The 18,360-nt window shown below is 41.6% G+C and overlaps 1 protein-coding gene across 5 annotated transcripts in view; it reads right to left on the bottom strand.

Moving 5' to 3' along the window:
- IPPK (inositol-pentakisphosphate 2-kinase) overlaps nt 1–18,360 on the bottom strand; it is a 70,026-nt gene that overhangs the window by 17,840 nt on the left and 33,826 nt on the right. For all 5 annotated transcript variants that reach the window (XM_075005809.1, XM_075005810.1, XM_075005811.1 and 2 more), the window contains 6 exons: nt 13,367–13,433; nt 7,676–7,797; nt 4,457–4,546; nt 3,786–3,844; nt 3,274–3,346; nt 2,169–2,448 (listed from right to left, as the gene is read on the bottom strand). In XM_075005809.1, the coding sequence (XP_074861910.1) occupies nt 2,169–2,448; nt 3,274–3,346; nt 3,786–3,844; nt 4,457–4,546; nt 7,676–7,797; nt 13,367–13,433 (691 nt within the window). The remainder of the gene's footprint in view (nt 1–2,168; nt 2,449–3,273; nt 3,347–3,785; nt 3,845–4,456; nt 4,547–7,675; nt 7,798–13,366; nt 13,434–18,360) is intronic.

The following is an 18,360-nucleotide window of genomic DNA, read 5'->3' as shown; positions in this document are numbered from 1 at the left end:
CGGACCTTGTCAACTCTGGCCCTCCCCTTGACTGAGACTCCCTCTTTAAACCCTCCTATGAAATGCCCCCACTCATGCATCTGCCAAAGCAGGTCTTTGCCCACAAAAGCTTTTTTTTTTTTTTTTTTTTAATTGGAGATACACATCTCCTAGAACTGGAAGGGACCTCGGGAGCTCATCTAGTCCAGTCCCCTGCCCTCTTTGCAGGATCAAGCACCATCCCTGACATCTATTTGCCCCAATCCCTAAATGGCCTCCTCAAGGATTGAACTCACAACCCTGGATTTAGCAGGCCAATGCTCCAAAATATCTGTTAGTCTATAAGGTGGTGCAGGACTTCTTGTTTTTGAAGGTACAGACTAATTCAACTACCCCTCAGATACTCCTGCTGTGTGACCAAAAGCCTGGAAAATCTGCTAAAATGCTGTGTGGTGCCCTGACAGCAGATCACTATCTGCTTGCCTGGCATAGCAAGGTGTGCCACCATGGAAGGTGCAACAAGTCTGGCCTCCCCAAGAGCCTCTTTTAAAAAAAAAAAAAAAAAAAAATACAAGAGTGCCTGGGCAAGACCTTCGAGGAGATCTCCAAAAAGAAGAAGGGCTCCATCCCAACAAACATTAACACGCTGTTCTGAGGGGCACAGCAGCACAGCTAGCAAGCATGTATCTATACACAACCCTATAGCTATACCCATCCCCAACCCACTTCTAGCATGCAGGATAAATACTCACCCGAACCACTTGCTCCAGGGGGCTCAGGGACCAGTGTAGAGGGGACTGTCATGGAGGTTCTAGGCATGGAGGGGGAATGCCGTAGAGGGGCCCAGTTTCAGGTCAATGATGAAGAGCTCCAGGCTGTCTGGAACAACTTCCTCTGTCCCCTGCTTGTTGCTCCTCTCCTCCTCTTTGTTGCCCTCTTCCTCTGGGCTCACCCCAAGTTCCATATCAGGGCCTCCACAAGCATCATAATTCAGTCCAGACACCGTGGTGGGGTTGCTCCCCATAAGCATATGCAGCTGTTGATGATAGCAGCAGGTCGGCTTCCCAGACTTTTTGATAGGCCCGACAGTTTTCTTTTAACCTTCACCCAACATTGCATAGAGTCCCAGGAGTAACCTTGGGCAGTCACCACACACGCTATCTTGTCATAGATGGCCACTATTTTCTTGGCCACTCAAAGTCTTTTTGCCACTGATTGGTCTCCCCAAATGGCAGTGAGATCCAAAATCTCCTGGTGGGTTCAAGCTCAGACTCTCTCGCAAGCCTGAGAAGTGCTAGTCAGATCACTAACCTGAGTGCTCATCACTGCAGTACATGGCAACCGATAATTGCTACCAGTGCAGCACGACGCGATGGGCAAAGGGATTTTTTCATAATGGGCACCCTTTATATTTGCAGGGCTGGGCTGCTAAATTCCAATTTAATTTTTAATTCAAATTCAATCAAAAGTTTGTGGGCTTACTTTGACCTTCTTCCTGCACACGTGACAGCCGTGCACAACGAAGCAGCCATACTTGGAGGGTCACCACGTAGCTTTCTGAGATACACATGGACACTTCTGGCAGCTAAGAAATTCGACTTAAAGATGTGGTCCTTCCACACATGCCTTAATTCTCAATTTTTAAATTTGAAAGCGACACTACAAAATGTTGATATCACGGGACAGGTATAATCAGTATTATGACTCAATAAATCAAGTTAACAGTATTACATGTGAGGACAGTCACGTTTTCATATCAAGCTAATGCCTTGAAATTCAAATTTCTCTCAATGTAAGCACAGCCTAACAGAAGAAATTCTAGTGTTTTAAAGATGCAATACGGTGATTAGCTAGAACATTTTTCTTTCATTTTTCTCCATAACTGCTTTTACATGCTTTCACTGATGCATGGAGTTTCATCATCACTAAATTCAACACTAAAACATAATAGTTCAAATTTAAAGTCAGTCTACATCAATTATGTAAAGCATATGTAGAAATTCAGGAGGAGTGGCTGTTCAACCCATTAACTTTCTTGTGTTTAAACATGTAACAAAGCTTTCCCTCCTCTTGCTTCAACTGTCACCCTGAGAAGCAAACAGCAAATAAAATTTAGTGACCTGAATCAGTGTATTATGTACCCTGGATTGTACTACAATACATTTAAATTACTGTAAAATAATTCTTACCATTTCTTGCCAGCTCCTTACTGAAAGCACTTGCTTCACAGTAGTTCCTTCCTCGTGAAATGGGAAGTGTCTTCATGTTACCTGCCCTGCAGGCATCAGTACTACTGAGTAGAGTCAATGTTATCACATGGATTAGTTCTTTAATAATCATCCTTGTACAATGAGGCCCACTGACCATCCCATTTGCAGGAAAGAAGAATGGTTTTAAATGACGAGCAAGTTCATTCCAGTCAGAGAGAGTGTCCTGATCGTCCTTACAGCCATAAATTAGTTCACCGTTCTGTAATTGGGCAAAGAAATATTTATGCATTCCAGAAAGTCCTATTATGGCTCCAGCTGTTAAATCTTACACTTACTAGTTTCAGCACATTTGATAATTAAGGATGTGTGATTCAGCAGATATAAGCAGAGCCTGGTCACACAACAAAGATACCGATTACAATGGGTTTCTCTGAAGAAAGAATTAAAATTATTGAATAACTGCACCAATTAGACCAGGGCTGGAAAACCTACAGCCCACAGGCCAGATCCAGCCTCAACTTGAGTGCCAGTGCAAGCTCTCTCCCTGGGGAAGTGGGGTGTGTATGTGCAGGGTGACAGCTTGGTGGGCCAGATCCTGGCAAACAGTTCCCCACCCTTGGTCTACAGAGTAGTGTCCATGTCACTGCTATAACTTTCTTGCCACATCCGTTGTGGGCAATGAAGTAACAGTTTACTTCCTGTACACAAAAAACGTGTCTGTGCTCCTAAGTAAAAGATGTACAACATATGCCACGAGTTCTGAAACTACATGCAAAAATACACCTTTTAACCGGCAGTCAATATTGCAGGATTTTGAAAAACACCTGATGTTAGACGTAAAGCCCAATCTTTCATTGCAGTAGTTATGGTATTATTTGTGGATGCTACAATGCAGTCTCAATTTCATGTCAAAGACTTTTCCAACAAAAATTAAGTGGGGTATTGAGTTACATACTGCACTTAGAGAGAGTGGGAATGGGAAAAACCATCAGCTATCTAGCAGGGTTTTGAATATTCACATGTACATGGACCCAATAATTTACAAGAGAGCATCAAAAATATGAAAGCAATTTTAGCCACTTACCTTAAATATTTTTAAATTGTTCTGTGTCTCCTGTAATAAGCTTTTCAACGCAAAGTGCATTCTCTGTTTATTTCTAAAGAAAAAAACCACGTAATATTTTAAACACACACTTCTCATTATTTTACCCTTAGTAGTATCCCAAAAAGACCAACCATACACCTTCATCACCCACACTCAATATATTCCCTAAGCATATCATTACTCAAGATGAAGCTAGTGCAAAGAATGATACAATAAAAGAGCAAACCAACGAGAATAGTATCCATGTTCTTGCAAGGCCTTATGTTTTGCAATTGGGTCCACATACAATAATTAAGAGTGACTGAATTAAATGCTGAAGGTTTAAAAACAACGACATGGGAACAGTACAAATACGATTGCTACAGATTACAAAATATGTCAGCATTTTCTCTCCATAACTTAAGACAAGAATTCAGCCTAATTTAAGACAACTACCTAGGCGGACCTACAAAGTCAGCAAATAACTGAAATCCACATAAGAATTTTCTTACCCTGAGAACAGATCTATGGGACAGTATTTGCTTAATCGCTTCCATTTTCCATTTGCTACCTGTTGAAATACAGATCACTGAATATTCACTTGTGAATCCTCTCAATTAAATGCACTTTAATACAATAGGTCTACGAAACAAACATTAATTTTGTCTTAGGGAACATCATAATATTTGAGCCCTCTAGACATACTATTTTTGGCCAGTAGAGGGCTACATTATTTTGGTATTTACACTCCACTGCAACTCAGTTAAATTCCATGACAACTTTAAAGGGGGAATCTTATGTATCAAGAGTTATGCCCATTCTAAGCACAAAACTAAACATTTCAGTAAAGTATTATTACATGATATACCTAGTAGTGGCCAAGTGAATGATTTCAATGCTTGTTGTTTTACACTCTGGCTGAGGGACCATCTTCTATTGGAACAAGTTCAGTTGGTGAGAGAAAAAAACTTTCATGATAGAGTTCTCCTAACAACCACGGACATTGTGTGACTTCCTGGACCAGGTCTAATGAGAAGTACTTGAAATTTAATTGGACATATCAGTTTGCCTACCTACCTTTTTAAACATCTGTGCATATTTCAACAGGAAAACAGGATTTGAGTATTATTTTTATAATAAAAGGAAGTGCAAATTTAAGCAGGCTGCATATTTAAGGATTTACCTTTAGGTGCTGATGCATGCAATACCGACACACCTTGTGCTTTACCTCCTGCAAAACATGGCTAGAGAACGGAATGAACCCACATTTCGGCTGCAAAAATAAACATTTAAAATGCGTTTTAATAGATTTATCTACGTGTACTTTTCTGTACATATTTCTCAACAGGACTTCAAAAGAGAGTGGGCAGTAAGTACTAACGTTTCATGCTCATATTTTTCTCTTATCTTAAAGCCCTTATTTTAAAGGTACACAACAAAACCACTTCTTTATGATGTGGCAATAAGCCTGGATGTTTTGATGCATTCATACCTTACAAAAGTGTCAGGCATGTCGTATCTCATTTTCCAGTTTTTGCTGGGAGGACTGAAGAGATCAAATGACCCACTCTTTATCTACTGAAGGGGGCTATATGAATCTTTAGCAAAGACAGATTGTGTCACAAATGTCTGCATGCACGTCTTTTAAAGATACCACTTATACTATTTGAGTTCATGACATGGAATAGGTTTCCAGTGGCCAATGGCCAGTGGAATGCAGTCAATTGCCAGGCTTGCTGCGGAGCAGAGCAGAAGAGAGCTGGCAGCATGTCCTTAAGCACTTGGCACTCTCATCTTGCTCCCTCTTGACTAAGACCCTCCTACTGAATGTGCAGAGCCAGGGAGGGTACTGATGTCAGCGTGTCCCCCTGCCCCGTAGTACATCTCCACAGAGCAGGGGGAGAGGGCACAGGGGAGAAAGCATAGCTGGCGGCAGAGGAGGACCCGAGCATTCTAAGCTGAACTTGAACAATGAGTGTGTTTGACTGTTTGCCTTCTTAAATAAGCAGTACACTGTTTGACACTTCCCTAGCAGCCAACTGAGGCAATGTCTACGCTTACCGGGAACGTCAATGGCTGCTATGCCATTTTAGGTATGCCAATTGCGTACCGAAAATCAATTTTGAAACCAATCAACATTGGTCCCTATCCTACTGCAGAATATCACCAGGAGCGCTCCTCCCACCAACATTCCTTACTCCTTGCAACTTGCAAGGTGTTCTGGGTTTGATATTGATCCTGGAACACACTGTTTCACACCTGTGCAAAACAGCACCCTGGAAGATCGAACCTAATTGTTCAATCTTCCGCAACTAGAGTAGACCTAGCCTCAGTCTCTCTTCACACATACACACAGTCTCTAATGCTCGCCTCCCAGCAAATATTCGTTTTGTTGTCACTACTTGGTATCTACTGCATTGCACATATCTTCCCTATAATTTCATTCTTTCAAAGTGCCTTTTTAGTGTTTTGACTGGTCTACTCATTTACTAATTTTTATTCCTCATACCCTTTAATTTTTTGAGTAGCAAATTCTAAATGCCTAACCCGTCTTGGCTGGAGTAGGTATCCCTATGGTAACTTTTGTACCTCCCTGAACCAGCCCCGCTCAGGACCTGACCTATCTCAGGGAATCTGTCAGACCAAGGGAGGTCAACGCCATCCGCCCTGCTGTCACCAGATGCAGGACTCCATTCCAGCAGCAGCAAAGGGGCCAGCATTAACTGAACGAGGTGGGGAGGAGCTCAAGGGAAGAGACAGGGTGCCTGCGAAGCCCTGCAGCCAGAGGCCACCTGCAGCACTCTGGAAGCTCTGAGCGCGCAGAGGAGTTGCTGAGCATGCTTGAGATGCCAAACCACAGATGTTGCTGGACTCCAGAAGTCAAGACTACAGAGGTCCAACCAATATTATATCTAGGTGTTTGGTTTCTACTCATGATGCATGTTGGCCAGGGATGGAAAATTGTGGCCAATGAAAGTTGAAGGTGCAGGGGCAGCAAAAAGAGGGAGTGTGTGTAGCTACATTCCCCCACCTCCCGTCCCCTGGGGCATGGTTTCCCAAACTTTATATAGTTGGGAATTTTTTCCCCAGTATCTTTTTTTGCAGCCCTAAAGTAGAAATGCATAAAAAAATAAAACAAACAACAAACAAGGAATATGTATTCATTTTTCACAATAATAATAGTACATAGTGATAACCTGTATCTTCTAAGGACCAATATTTATTTATTTATTTATTTCCAAAGGACCAGTACTGGGCCATGGACCACACTTTGGGAAACGCTGCCCTAGGGCATGTAGGCCCCTTCCAGAAGCAGAGGGGGACGAGACAGGTAGGAAGCCTGCCTTAGCCCCGCCACACCAATTAGAAGCCACCAATTGTGTATGCCACCCAGGAGATTGCAACTTATTCCCAGCTCCTTCCCAGAGTCAGCGCCCTGTATCCTCCTATATCCCCAAACCACCTCCTGTACCCCAATTTCATCCCAGTCCAGCCCCTCTTGAGCCAGCACCACACCCCTCCATAACCCATACAGCCCCTCTCAGAGCCAACATCTTGTACCCCCTCATATACCCTTCTGCCCTCAAACTCTCGCCCGGAGTTCACATCTATTACCCCTTCCTCCACTCAAACTCCCAACCCAGACCCTGCACCCAAACCTCCCATATCCCAACCTTCTGCCCCAGCCTGGTGAAAGTGAGGATAGGGAAGCATGAGTGACAGAGAGAGGGGGATGGAGTGAGCAGGGTGAGGCTTCAGTGAAGTGGCAGGGAAGAACACGGATTGTCCTTAAATTCAGAAAGTGATCTTGGATGTGAGAAAGTTGTAGTCCACTGGTTTGTACAGCGATTTAAAATCTTCCCCCTCAACTGCTCAGATTGCATTGTGTTGTCAGTTTGTAACTATTAATCCAATCTTTCAGCAAAGGCAGTCAAATAAAATGTACCATGTAAAAACAAGCATGGGGGAAAACATTCAAACTTTTTTTTGTATAGTGGAAAAGAGAAACATTTTTCTTCTTTTGCAAGTTACTTAACAGGTTTCATAAGGTTTGGCCTCCTTTTGAGCTGCACACTGCTGCACTCAACAAACCTTTATGGCAGAGTGTATACTATTACATGCACCTTTTATTAGGGGAATTAATTCCTAAGTATAGCATCTACTAATTTCTGAAATACAAATGTCTCTCAAAAATGCACCGTATTTTCCTAAGGAAGTATTTCATTAGGAAGGCAGTGAAGCACTAGAGGTTTTAAAGTCCCAGCTTATACTTTACACTTGTGAAGCCAACATTTGCAAAAGGCAAAGATTATTGCACTACCTAGTAAATGCACAATTTGAGTATACTTTTAAAAAAAATAATGCAGAAGGAGCAATTTTTCCCCATATTTAACAAGTTCACCTTGATCTCTACACAAAGGATCGGTCGATGTTCCACAAAATGATAGGTCTGGAGCCTGGTGAGGTTAGGAAGGCACATAGCATAGCCACTAAGAGTGTCCAAGTCTTTATCACAGCGAGACTCTGAGAAAACATAGGGAAAAATAACCATTTATGTACAGGTTTATTTTACATTGCAGAAAAGGGAGATCCATCAAGAAAGGTAGACATAGGATACAACTACGGATATACGTGGTAAGCACCAGTCTGAACAGACAAGCTGAGTTATGCTGAAGTAAAATACAGACTAGACCTATGGCATCACCATTATGGTCTGTGGCCACGATGTTCCAAGATAAAAAGGCATGTATTATGTAATATAAAATAAGAAAATGACAGTGGCAACTGGTAACTCTGGTTTCTCTTACTGCAGCCTTCTGTATAGTACACTTGAGAGAGAGAGAGTCTAAAGCTAGCTAATTAATTATACAGGCCATAAGGATTAGCTATAAAAAACATTTTTCTAGCAACACCCAAGGCAGTAAACAATGTGGGAATTTACTTGTCAAATGGCACTTACACTAAAAAGGCACAGACAGAGAGTCTTGAAGAATGGTGCATTGGAAAGTGAGTTATTTAGGCTATTAACTCATTGATCTACGTAGCTCTTCAGTCAACTCCATAGCTTCATCCATACAACTTTATCCCAATAAGCAGCTCTCCTTGGCTGTGTCTACACGTGCCCCAAACTTCGAAATGGCCATGCAAATGGCCATTTCGAAGTTTACTAATGAAGCGCTGAAATGCATATTCAGCGCTTCATTAGCATGCGGGCGGCAGCGGCGCTTCGAAATTGACGAGCCTTGCCGCCGCGCGGCGCGTCCCGACGGGGCTCCTTTTCGAAAGGGGCCCGCCTACTTCGAAGTCCCCTTATTCCCATGAGCTCATGGGAATAAGGGGACTTCGAAGAAGGTGGCGTCCTTTCGAAAAGGAGCCCCGTCGGGACGCGCCGCGCGGCGGCAAGGCTCGTCAATTTCGAAGCGCCGCTGCCGCCCGCATGCTAATGAAGCGCTGAATATGCATTTCAGCGCTTCATTAGTAAACTTCGAAATGGCCATTTGCATGGCCATTTCGAAGTTTGGGGCACGTGTAGACGTAGCCCTTATGTTTCATTCTTGCAACTAGGCCCTGCATCTCCTCTTGCACTGCTCACAGTTGACGTGTTTTCCTTGCTGACAGAGAACAAATTTATTCAAAATATTCCCAGTTTGGGTCTCTTAGGTCCAGAACCCAGGAGAGTTTTCCCGGGACAAAAGGGTGGGTGACTATAAGAAGCTGTGTGCGTGGGTTGAAAAACCATCTTCCCTTTTCCTTTCCCATCCATTCCACTGTTCTGTTCTGTGCTGCTGCCATCCTCTCCTGTATGTTGTCTTTCTGTCTCCTAAGACAATGTCTTAACTTCTCTGATGTGCTCAGCCAAGATCCACCACCACATAATCACAGAACAAAAACAATCCTATCCAGCTTGTCTTTTTCTTTGCACACGTTACTTTTTAGTCTGCTGAGAAACAAATTGAAAGCCCAGAACTTGCAAGAAGCAAGAGCTAATAGTTAGACTGGACAGACTAGAACCATTAATTCTTTTTATCAGACTAAATGTATATGCAACTGTGTATATGAGACTGTAGTGCAATACTTCAACCTGAAAGAGTGTCACAAGATTTCATGGTGCCCCCCCTAGATCCAGTCACTGGCATCAATGTGACCTTGTCCTGGTACGCAAAATACATCAACACCGTCAAATTTACATGCGTGTACCACACCACAGATTGAGTGAAAATCATCCCAAAGAAACTCTACTATGACAAAGGAATGCTGTAAGCCAAAGATCAATACCTTCAAATACCAGAGATGCGCTGAAATGCTCTGTCTTCAAAGATGACCTCACTCACAAAATGGAACACCAACTGGACCAACAAACTGTCGGTAAAACATGGTCCATGCTGAGAGATGCAATATACGATTGTGCCAAATCTGCCTTTGTAACACAAATTCTCCAACAAAGACTGAATTGATGAAAATGCTGACATTCTTAAACCTCTTCTCAAACAAAAACACAAGGTACATCTGAATAACAAAAAGAACCCATCTCAAAGCACAAAGAGATCAACTTCTACATGCAAGATCTGCTCTTCAGAGAGAATCCAGGTGGTGTGCGAACAAGTATGGGGCAGATCTATGTTCTAATATTCAAAAACTTGTCTGATTTGGGTGACCTGAAAACAAATGTATGATGGACTGAAGAAAGCACTCAGGCCAAACATTACGAAAGTCGCCACACTGAAGCATTTAAATGGACAGGTGATCACAGACAAAAAGCTGCAGGTGTCCAGATGGGTGGAACACTACAAGTCTTTATTCCCATAAGTGTACAATACAACCTGAACTTGACAATCTCATCCCCAACCCTTCCAGAAATGTCTGAGGTAGATACGGAGCCTACGAGGAGGAACTCTCTCAAGTTCTTGATGCTCTCTCCAATGGAAAAGCACCAGGAAATGAAAGAATCCCAGATGAAGTAAGGCAAACAAGGCTGTGCTCTTCCCTTTCCTCTATGATTTACTCCTAAAATGTTGGAGAGCAGGAGATGTCCCACACGACATGAAGGATGCAAACATCATCACTCTATGCAAACAAAGGTGACAAGGGTAACTGCAACAAAACTACAGAGGCATCTTTTTACTGAGCATCACAGGAAAAACATTTGCCCGTGTCACCTGCAAAAACTCGCACAGAGAGTATATACAGAAACACAATATAGCTTCAAGGCTGGCAGGTCAAAAAATTGACAAGATTTTTCTCTCTTCGACAGCTACAGGAAAGCAGTTATTCATAGCATTTGTGAACTTAAAGGCCTTTGATACAGTTATTAAATCAGGACTACACAAAGTATTAACGAAGATTGGCTGCCCACCAACTTCACTCAAGTTCATAACATTCTTTCACAAAAAGATGAAAACAGTGCAATATGATGGATTTACATCAGAACTGTTTGCAACAAACAGCAGAGTCAAACAAGGGTGTGTTCTTGCTCCTACCCTCTTCTGCATATTCTTCGCAGTTAAACTACACTGCGCATTTCAAGAAACTCATGCAGTGATGTGTTTCTTCACACAAAATTGGATGGCTCTCTCTACAACCTGGCAAGACTGAATGACAAAACTAAGGTCAAGAAAGTCCTCATTAGGGAAATCCTCTTCACAGATGCAGCTCTCGTCACTCATAATGAAGATATGCTACAATCACTGATGGATTCTTTGTCCAGAGCCTGCAATATGTTTTCCCTTGACATAAGCTTGAAGAAAACTGTTGTATTCACTCAAGGTATATCTCAGTGACCCAATGTCATTCTGGATAACAGCCCATTAGATGTGGTTCAACAATTCTATTACCTTGGAACTAGTGTCACCACAAACCAATCCGTGGATGAAGAACTGAACATCAGAATTGGAAAGGCAGCTACTATTTTTGGCAGACTTAGGAAGTGTGCATGGAACAATCCTCAACTGACAGTGACAACAAAGATACTAATCTACCAAGCTTGTGTACTGAGTATCCTGCTATATGGTTCTGAGGCACGGACCACCTTCTTGAGCAAGGAGAAAAAAAACTGAACAGCTTCCATCTTCACTGTCTCCACAGAATTATGAATATCTACTGGCAAGATAAAGTTTCAAATGCAGATGTCCTGTCAAGATGTGGCATACACAGCCTCATAGCAATCCTCAATAGCAGAAGACTATGTTGGATAGGTCACGAGAGAAGACTTGGTGACAACTGTCTTCCTAAAGAAATCCTCTTCAGTGAACTGTCATGTGGGTTGAGAACAAGAGGAAGACCAAAGTTAAGGATACATCGCATGAAAACACCAAAGGGGAAAAAAAAAAAAAAAAAAAAAAAACCACCACCACCACCATCAACCCACAATCCTGGGACTCTACATCAGATCAAAGTACATGGCAATGACTGTTACAACAGGGCAAATCATCCTTTGATGTATATGCGCAAGCCACAGAGAGAGAGAGAGAGAGAGAGAGAGAGCGCGTATCTGCAGCAGTTTGTGATGAGATGTAATTGTAACTTATTTTTAAATGAGAAATTCAGTATTTTATTGATGATTTAGAAAAAAATTAAAAATCCTTTTGTTTAAAATTGATTGTTATCCACCCTGGTAGATGCTGCACACACGGGAGAATAGGTGAGAGTCCAAGCAAGCGATGCTTTTCTAAGAAACACACTTCCTTTCTGCCTGGCTTCAATATGAATGACACATACCAATAAAAGTTTCATGCCAGATAACGCTGACCCATTAATCTCAAAACACCAGTAATTGCCACCTAAAATAGATGATCTTTTTAGAAAGATAAACACTATTAAATACCTATAAAGCACTGGTGTTTGAATTAAACTATTTCCCTGTCAAAAAACTGCGGGCCTACAACCACAGTATGTGGTAGTGCCTTATAACTAAGAAGAATCTGTATCAGTCAGTGCAAGGATGGGAGCCTGGTCGGGAATTAGGGGAGGAGGGAATATCCTCATCCTGGAAATGAATGTTCAGTCCCATCACCCTGGCTAAATTCCAATTCTAGTAACTAAAGCAGCTTACCATCATCCCTCCTGTAATTTCAGTTATATTATTAATTTCCCAGACTATTTAATACTATAGTATCGTATTACTGGCACTCTTAACACGGCTCTGTATTCCACCCCCAGTGGTCGATCCACTTCAGCAACACAGTACAGAGAGTCTTGAATGTATTGTGTAAAGTGGTTTCTGTTCTTTTAGACTGAAGGCATATAGACTTTGGTGTAATATCATTCCACAAGAGAGTGCACTAGTCAAAATCCAGGAACTTATTCAAGTAACTACTCAAGAGCCTAAGTGGGATCAGTGAAAAGAGGAATATCTTTTTAATTTAAACCCCCTGCAGGGAAAATCATCATAGATGATGAATTTTCTAGGAAAATCTATGTCAAGAGTGTTTTACTACTTCACTATGTAAATAGCACATATGGTTCAGTTTTCATGCAGACTACAAAACCCAAGCTTCTTCATAAAGGAATGGCAAATCATGAGCAACAATGAAGACAAGTCAGCTTCCACATTCTGGCTCATTTTACCTAGAATATTTTTCACTAATAAAGCTAAAGCACAAATACATATAATACTATCAATGTCTAGCATCAAATGAAAGTATTAAAAATACATCTACCTGCAATTTTTCAAAATGATCAACTCTAATGATTCCAATTTTATGCCACAGGCTACCTTTAAATGTCCAGGGTATTTTTATTCCTTTACAAAACAAAAGTGAAAATACGTTTTCTGTTCACATTACTATTTGTAGAGGTCTTTCCAGCACAGGAAAAAGTATGACAATATACTTAGAGAGGCACAAGTTAAACTAGAAAAAAATTCTCCTTCCTATGGTTTTCCCCATGGATAATAATTTAGTTCCAATAGATACAACAACTTCAGTGTAATTTTCAAGTTGACTGTGTCCTTTTAAATACTACACAATAGCTATAATTACATGATATTTTAACTTACCAAAAAACCTTAGAGTTTAGGAATCACATTTGTTCTTGTGCAATTGAACTGAACATTTTGGAGTTGAACACAAGAATATCATCCCAATGGGATCCTTACCTGGCCTCTCAGATTGGATCTTTATACATAGCTGTTTTACAAAATCCAAAGGTAGCTGAACAACTTCCTGAAACAAAAATATTTAATATTTTAAAACACACAAGTTTCTTTAAAAGGAAATATCAAAGTAAATGTTTACAAAAGACATCCATGCAAAATTTTATGTCTCAACAAACTGGGTCAAAAATATTACACAAAAATCAGCTGAACTGTAGTGAAAACAAGTCCCTTTTCTGGCTGAGAGTTGTGTGTGGTCTTCAACAGTGCAAGTTTCATGTAATTCTAAATGTCTGAGGAGTCCACATAAGCAATACCATATCCTAGCATGAGACATTTAAAAAGCCCTTCACCAGCTTGTCAGTTTTGTGCAACTACAAGAACATTATGCATTTTCCAAAAGCAACAAATCAGTTTTTCCTCACATGGAATACTTATAAATTAGCAAAAAGTTCTTGTTTTTAAAGACTTAGCACAGCAACCAAACAGAGCCAGGGAACTTCAAGACTGCAGTGTAGCTAGATCTGACATTAATCCTGGGAACAACTCAGCTGTCCAAGAACTGAAATAAAAAGGGAATGGACTACACATCTAAAAATATTACGTTCTTCCAGGCTAAGTCCATCAGCCAGAAAGAGCAAAATGAAGCCAGATGTTTGAAAGATTAACCACCCTTTCCTAGAAAGAGTGAGCAAGGCCGGATCAAGAAGAAAGCCACTCCTCCAACGATTAAGGAAACTGGCTGAGCAACTCATAGTTACAAAGAAGACTGAAGTTAAAGAAGATTGAGTAATGACTCGATTGCATTATCTCAAAAAAAAAAAAAAACGCACCTCCTGCATTGTGCTACTCTAATTCTCTTGCATGAGTAGCTATCTTCAGGAGGTTGTGCATTACATCATAATGTAATGTCTTGCTGAAACGTCTGAGGCTATGTCTACCCTACAACGTACTATCAATTTTAAGTCATATCGCCAGATTTTTCCAACTGCCTGTCTTTATTGTAAATTTCATTACCTTGATTTATGGTACACAAAAAATTGACACATCAACATCATAATATCATAGTAACCTGGAGAGTGTAGCATTCAGTTTGAATTTAAAATTACAAATGAAGGGCAGCAAGGAAGCACTACGTCTTTCAATTCGGCACCTGGAAGCCCACGGCTGTAGGATCATGAGAGCCTGAAAAAATCTTCTTTGTTTGCTAGTAGTGCAGCTGTGGGGTCTGTGATTCTGTGTATACCCCTGCTAGCTACCTTTTTTTCCCCTTGTGATGCTTGGTGCCAGCCACTGCCCCCCCCCCCCCCATGCGTGCGTACACACCCCATGTGGCAACTAGGCTGTGGACAGAGGGGGGTCATGCTTGTCTGATACGATGAAAAACTTTTTCTCAGCCATTTACATTTTGTCCTGCTCCCCACACCCCTTCATTTCCCTCCCCCCAGTGGTGCCATGCAGCCTGGAACTTTCCTGCACCCAGCTGCATCATGTGGCTTGACCCTGAACCAATAAAAGGATGTGCTGCATAAGGTGCCAGGCAGCTTGCACACAGTGAGGGTCCTGTAGCCAGCCAGGGGAAGTCTTCCCTGGTCAGTCATTATTTTTGGGAAACAGAAGAAAATACTTCATCACACAAGCGTGGCTGTCCTCTCAAGAAGAAATTTTTGAGTGGGCTTTAGCCAAAGGCCAAGGGCCTGGCTATAGTTGGGGGTCTTTTAGCCACCTGGGAGAAGTCTCCCTCGGCGGTCACAGTTTTCAGCTGCTGGCTGTAGCAAGGGGTCTTTTAGCCACCACTAGACATAACTGTTTCAATGAAGGCAATGTAGCAGCTATACAATGACCACAGTTCTCGAAGTAAGGCTTGCGGCGGGGAATATTCTTGTTCTCAGGGTCTTTTTTGGCAGGTCCAAGCCTGGCTGTAGTCAGGGGTCTTTTTGTCACCCCAAGCCATGTTTCAATTATTCATTGCAGTTTCAGTGTAGCACTCATGTCTACTTAAAACATAATTCTCCTTCTAAGGGTCTTCTTTTCCAGGAGGTCTACACACAGATGCAGGTCCAAACCTAGATCCAACCCTAGGCACGCTGTTAATAGGAGCAGGCAATGGCTCTCCCTGGGTGGTCACGATTTTCAGTGCTGGCTGTAGCCAGGTGCCTTTTAGTTGCCCTGAGCCACAACTGTTTCAGTGATTCATTGCCGTTTCAGTGTAGCAACCATGTCTACTTGAACAAAATTCTTGTTCTGAGGGTCTTCTTTGCCAGGAGGTCTAAATCCAGATCCAAGCCTGAAAAGATCCAGTGCATTTGCATCCTGTTTTCAAAAACCTGTTGGTTAGGAAACCCAGAATCTTTTTTCTAACCATTCCTAAGCACTTTACTAGCCCGCCCCTCTCCTCAATTATAAAAAGCACATCTTTTATAAAAAGGCAAGCCAGACCCTCATCTGGAAAAAGGGATGTTTAACATGACAGGGGAAAGAGGGGCATGAAATGTGGGAAAATGTCAGACACCCAATCTACTTGCGTGGCATTTTTTTCACCGCCACGCTGCACCTGTGAAAACAGCCAGAATGCTACGGGGCTCAGGGAACTGTGGGATAGGTTCCCACAATACACTGCTGCAGCACTCGATTTAAGCAACTTGAGTGTGGCAGCAATAAGTCGATTTTGTGGGGAGCATGTGGGAATGTGAGGATGCTCAAAATTGAACTGATAAAACCCAGCATTAATAAATTAATTTTTAGCTCATAAGGTAGATGCGGCCTGAGTTAAAGTCATCTGCACAGTCCACTTGAATGGTAAATCCACACAGTTTCAAATACCTTATTACCCTTAATCTGGAGGTTTAGATTTAAGGGTTACAACATTTGTGTCTCCTCTTCCACCTCAGAAAGGAGTGGTTTATATTACAAAGGCAGACCTGGGGAACGGGCAGAGTTTAATACTGTATTTTACCAGTTACATGTTATGCTCTTGGGGTTTAAATATAAGCCCCCATTATGAAGTTAATTTAGCTGTATGTGGCATAAGAGAACCCAATAGCTTTTAGAATCTTGTGTGTCTTAGCTGTTTTAAAAGTTTCAGATTGTTTGTTTGGTTGTCAGGTATATTCCAAATTTGACTTTTTAAATTAAACCCAAGATCTTACCACAGCATTAAGGGTAAAACTGGTGCCCTGTTTATCATGCAGGTTCCACTAAGCTATTTTACAAAAATGAGCCTCATACTCCTAAGACAGATCAAGAAAACTGGTAGTTCTAGTTACTCCTATATTTATTTAAATTGGCAAAAAGCTACCAGTGGATCAATAATGGTATTTAAAGCAAATTTTTATCTAAGTTTACATCCATATAAACAGAAATAAAAGTTAGCAATGCTGATCTTTAGAGGAAATATGCCTTCTCCCCTCCCCACGCCACTCCTCCAACCATGTCCTCTTTACACAGATATGATACTTTAGGTGGTTTAACTAAAGAATCAGGTCTTACGTCATTTTATTATACCCTTTTCCACCTTGCTATTTTTATGGTCCCAACCACTGTAGTATCTAGTCATTTTACAGATGCAGAACTGAGACACAGCAAGGTTAAGCAAATTGCTCACAAACACTAAGGCTGTGTCTACACCACCACCGTCCTTCGAAGGAAGGATGGTAATTAGGGTGTTGGGAGTTTATTAATGAAGTGCTGCCATGCATAGGCAGCACTTCATTAAGCAAATTCTCCCCGCGGCAACTTCAAAGTTTTAAACTTCAAAGTACCAGCTTGCGTCTAGCTGCGGTTCACCTGCTGGTACTTCGAAGACTTGAGGAAAGAGCTCTCCCTGCTGCAGTCCTGAACCCCTGTGCGTGGCTTACTGAGAAGCTGCACTCCTCGGGGGAATTTAGAACACAACACTAGATTAGTTTTGAGTGAAGAATAAAACAAGTTTATTTGGCTACAAAGATTTTAAGCGCGTACAAGTATAAATCTTAAAGTTAAATGGTTATAAGAGAAATTAAAATAAAACTAGTCACTAAAAATCCTAGTATTGGTTCGAGGTAAAATTCTTACTGTAGGGTCCAGCAACAATACTGACCACATTCTTAGATCAGGATTAGCCCTCAAAGTCCAAAGGGCTATTTCCTTGGTCTTCACGGGTGAGGGAAAGTAAGTGGACATACCTGGGCTGTTTTTACCCCTCCCATGGATAATGCATTTTCCTGAGAGATTCCCCTAGATAAAGTTCCTTCAAGCAGTTAGGTTGGAGACACGGGCTCTTGAAATGAAAAAGACTCCATGTTGCTGCTTGTTAAAATGCAGTCATTTCTTTCTGGCCTTGCCACTGCTTGCTGCCAAATGACAGCCAGTTGAAAGTGATTGCCAATCAACTCTGATGACACCTAGCTAGAGGCATCGCCTTGTTCTCTGCCTTCAAAAAATTGGTTTACCCCCTTCCGAGACTTGTCTGATAAAACACATTTCAGACAGAACTTTAGTTTACTTTCATAAATGTGTAAGTAATTTTGCCTCGTGGATTTCACCATGATATTATTATCCAGTGAGTTACTAGTTTTCAAACGATACCTCACTACAAAACATGTTTTAAACAGAATTATTTACTATAGTGCTTATGGTACGAACACTAGGGTGCAGTCACAGATCCCTCACTCAGTCATCCCAAGAGCACTCAATCCAAGGGATAAACCTGTGCTTTTCTTAGGGACAGATCTTGAATTCACCCAACTTTTAGACTGTGTTGCAAACTCACAGCCCATCTCCTCACTAGCCATATCCTCAGCAGGCCCAGTTGGGTCATGGTCACTGTGACAGAATTCCCTTCAGCACTTGTGAGCAATATGAAAATGCAGTAACCAGTTTGCCTCCAAAAAACTGTTTCTATGGTTAAAGAAATGGGCTGGAGAGGCTGGGTGCAGGAATGGGCACACCCAACCAAAAAAGAAAAATGCTTTAAATCAACAAAATGTCTGGACACGTTATCTTACCAAAACATAGTC

This window comes from Carettochelys insculpta, chromosome 11, assembly GCF_033958435.1.
Source record: "Carettochelys insculpta isolate YL-2023 chromosome 11, ASM3395843v1, whole genome shotgun sequence".
Lineage (NCBI taxonomy): Eukaryota > Metazoa > Chordata > Testudines > Carettochelyidae > Carettochelys > Carettochelys insculpta.
Note: the sequence above shows the minus strand (reverse complement) of the source record. Positions and strands in the feature narration are given on the sequence as shown.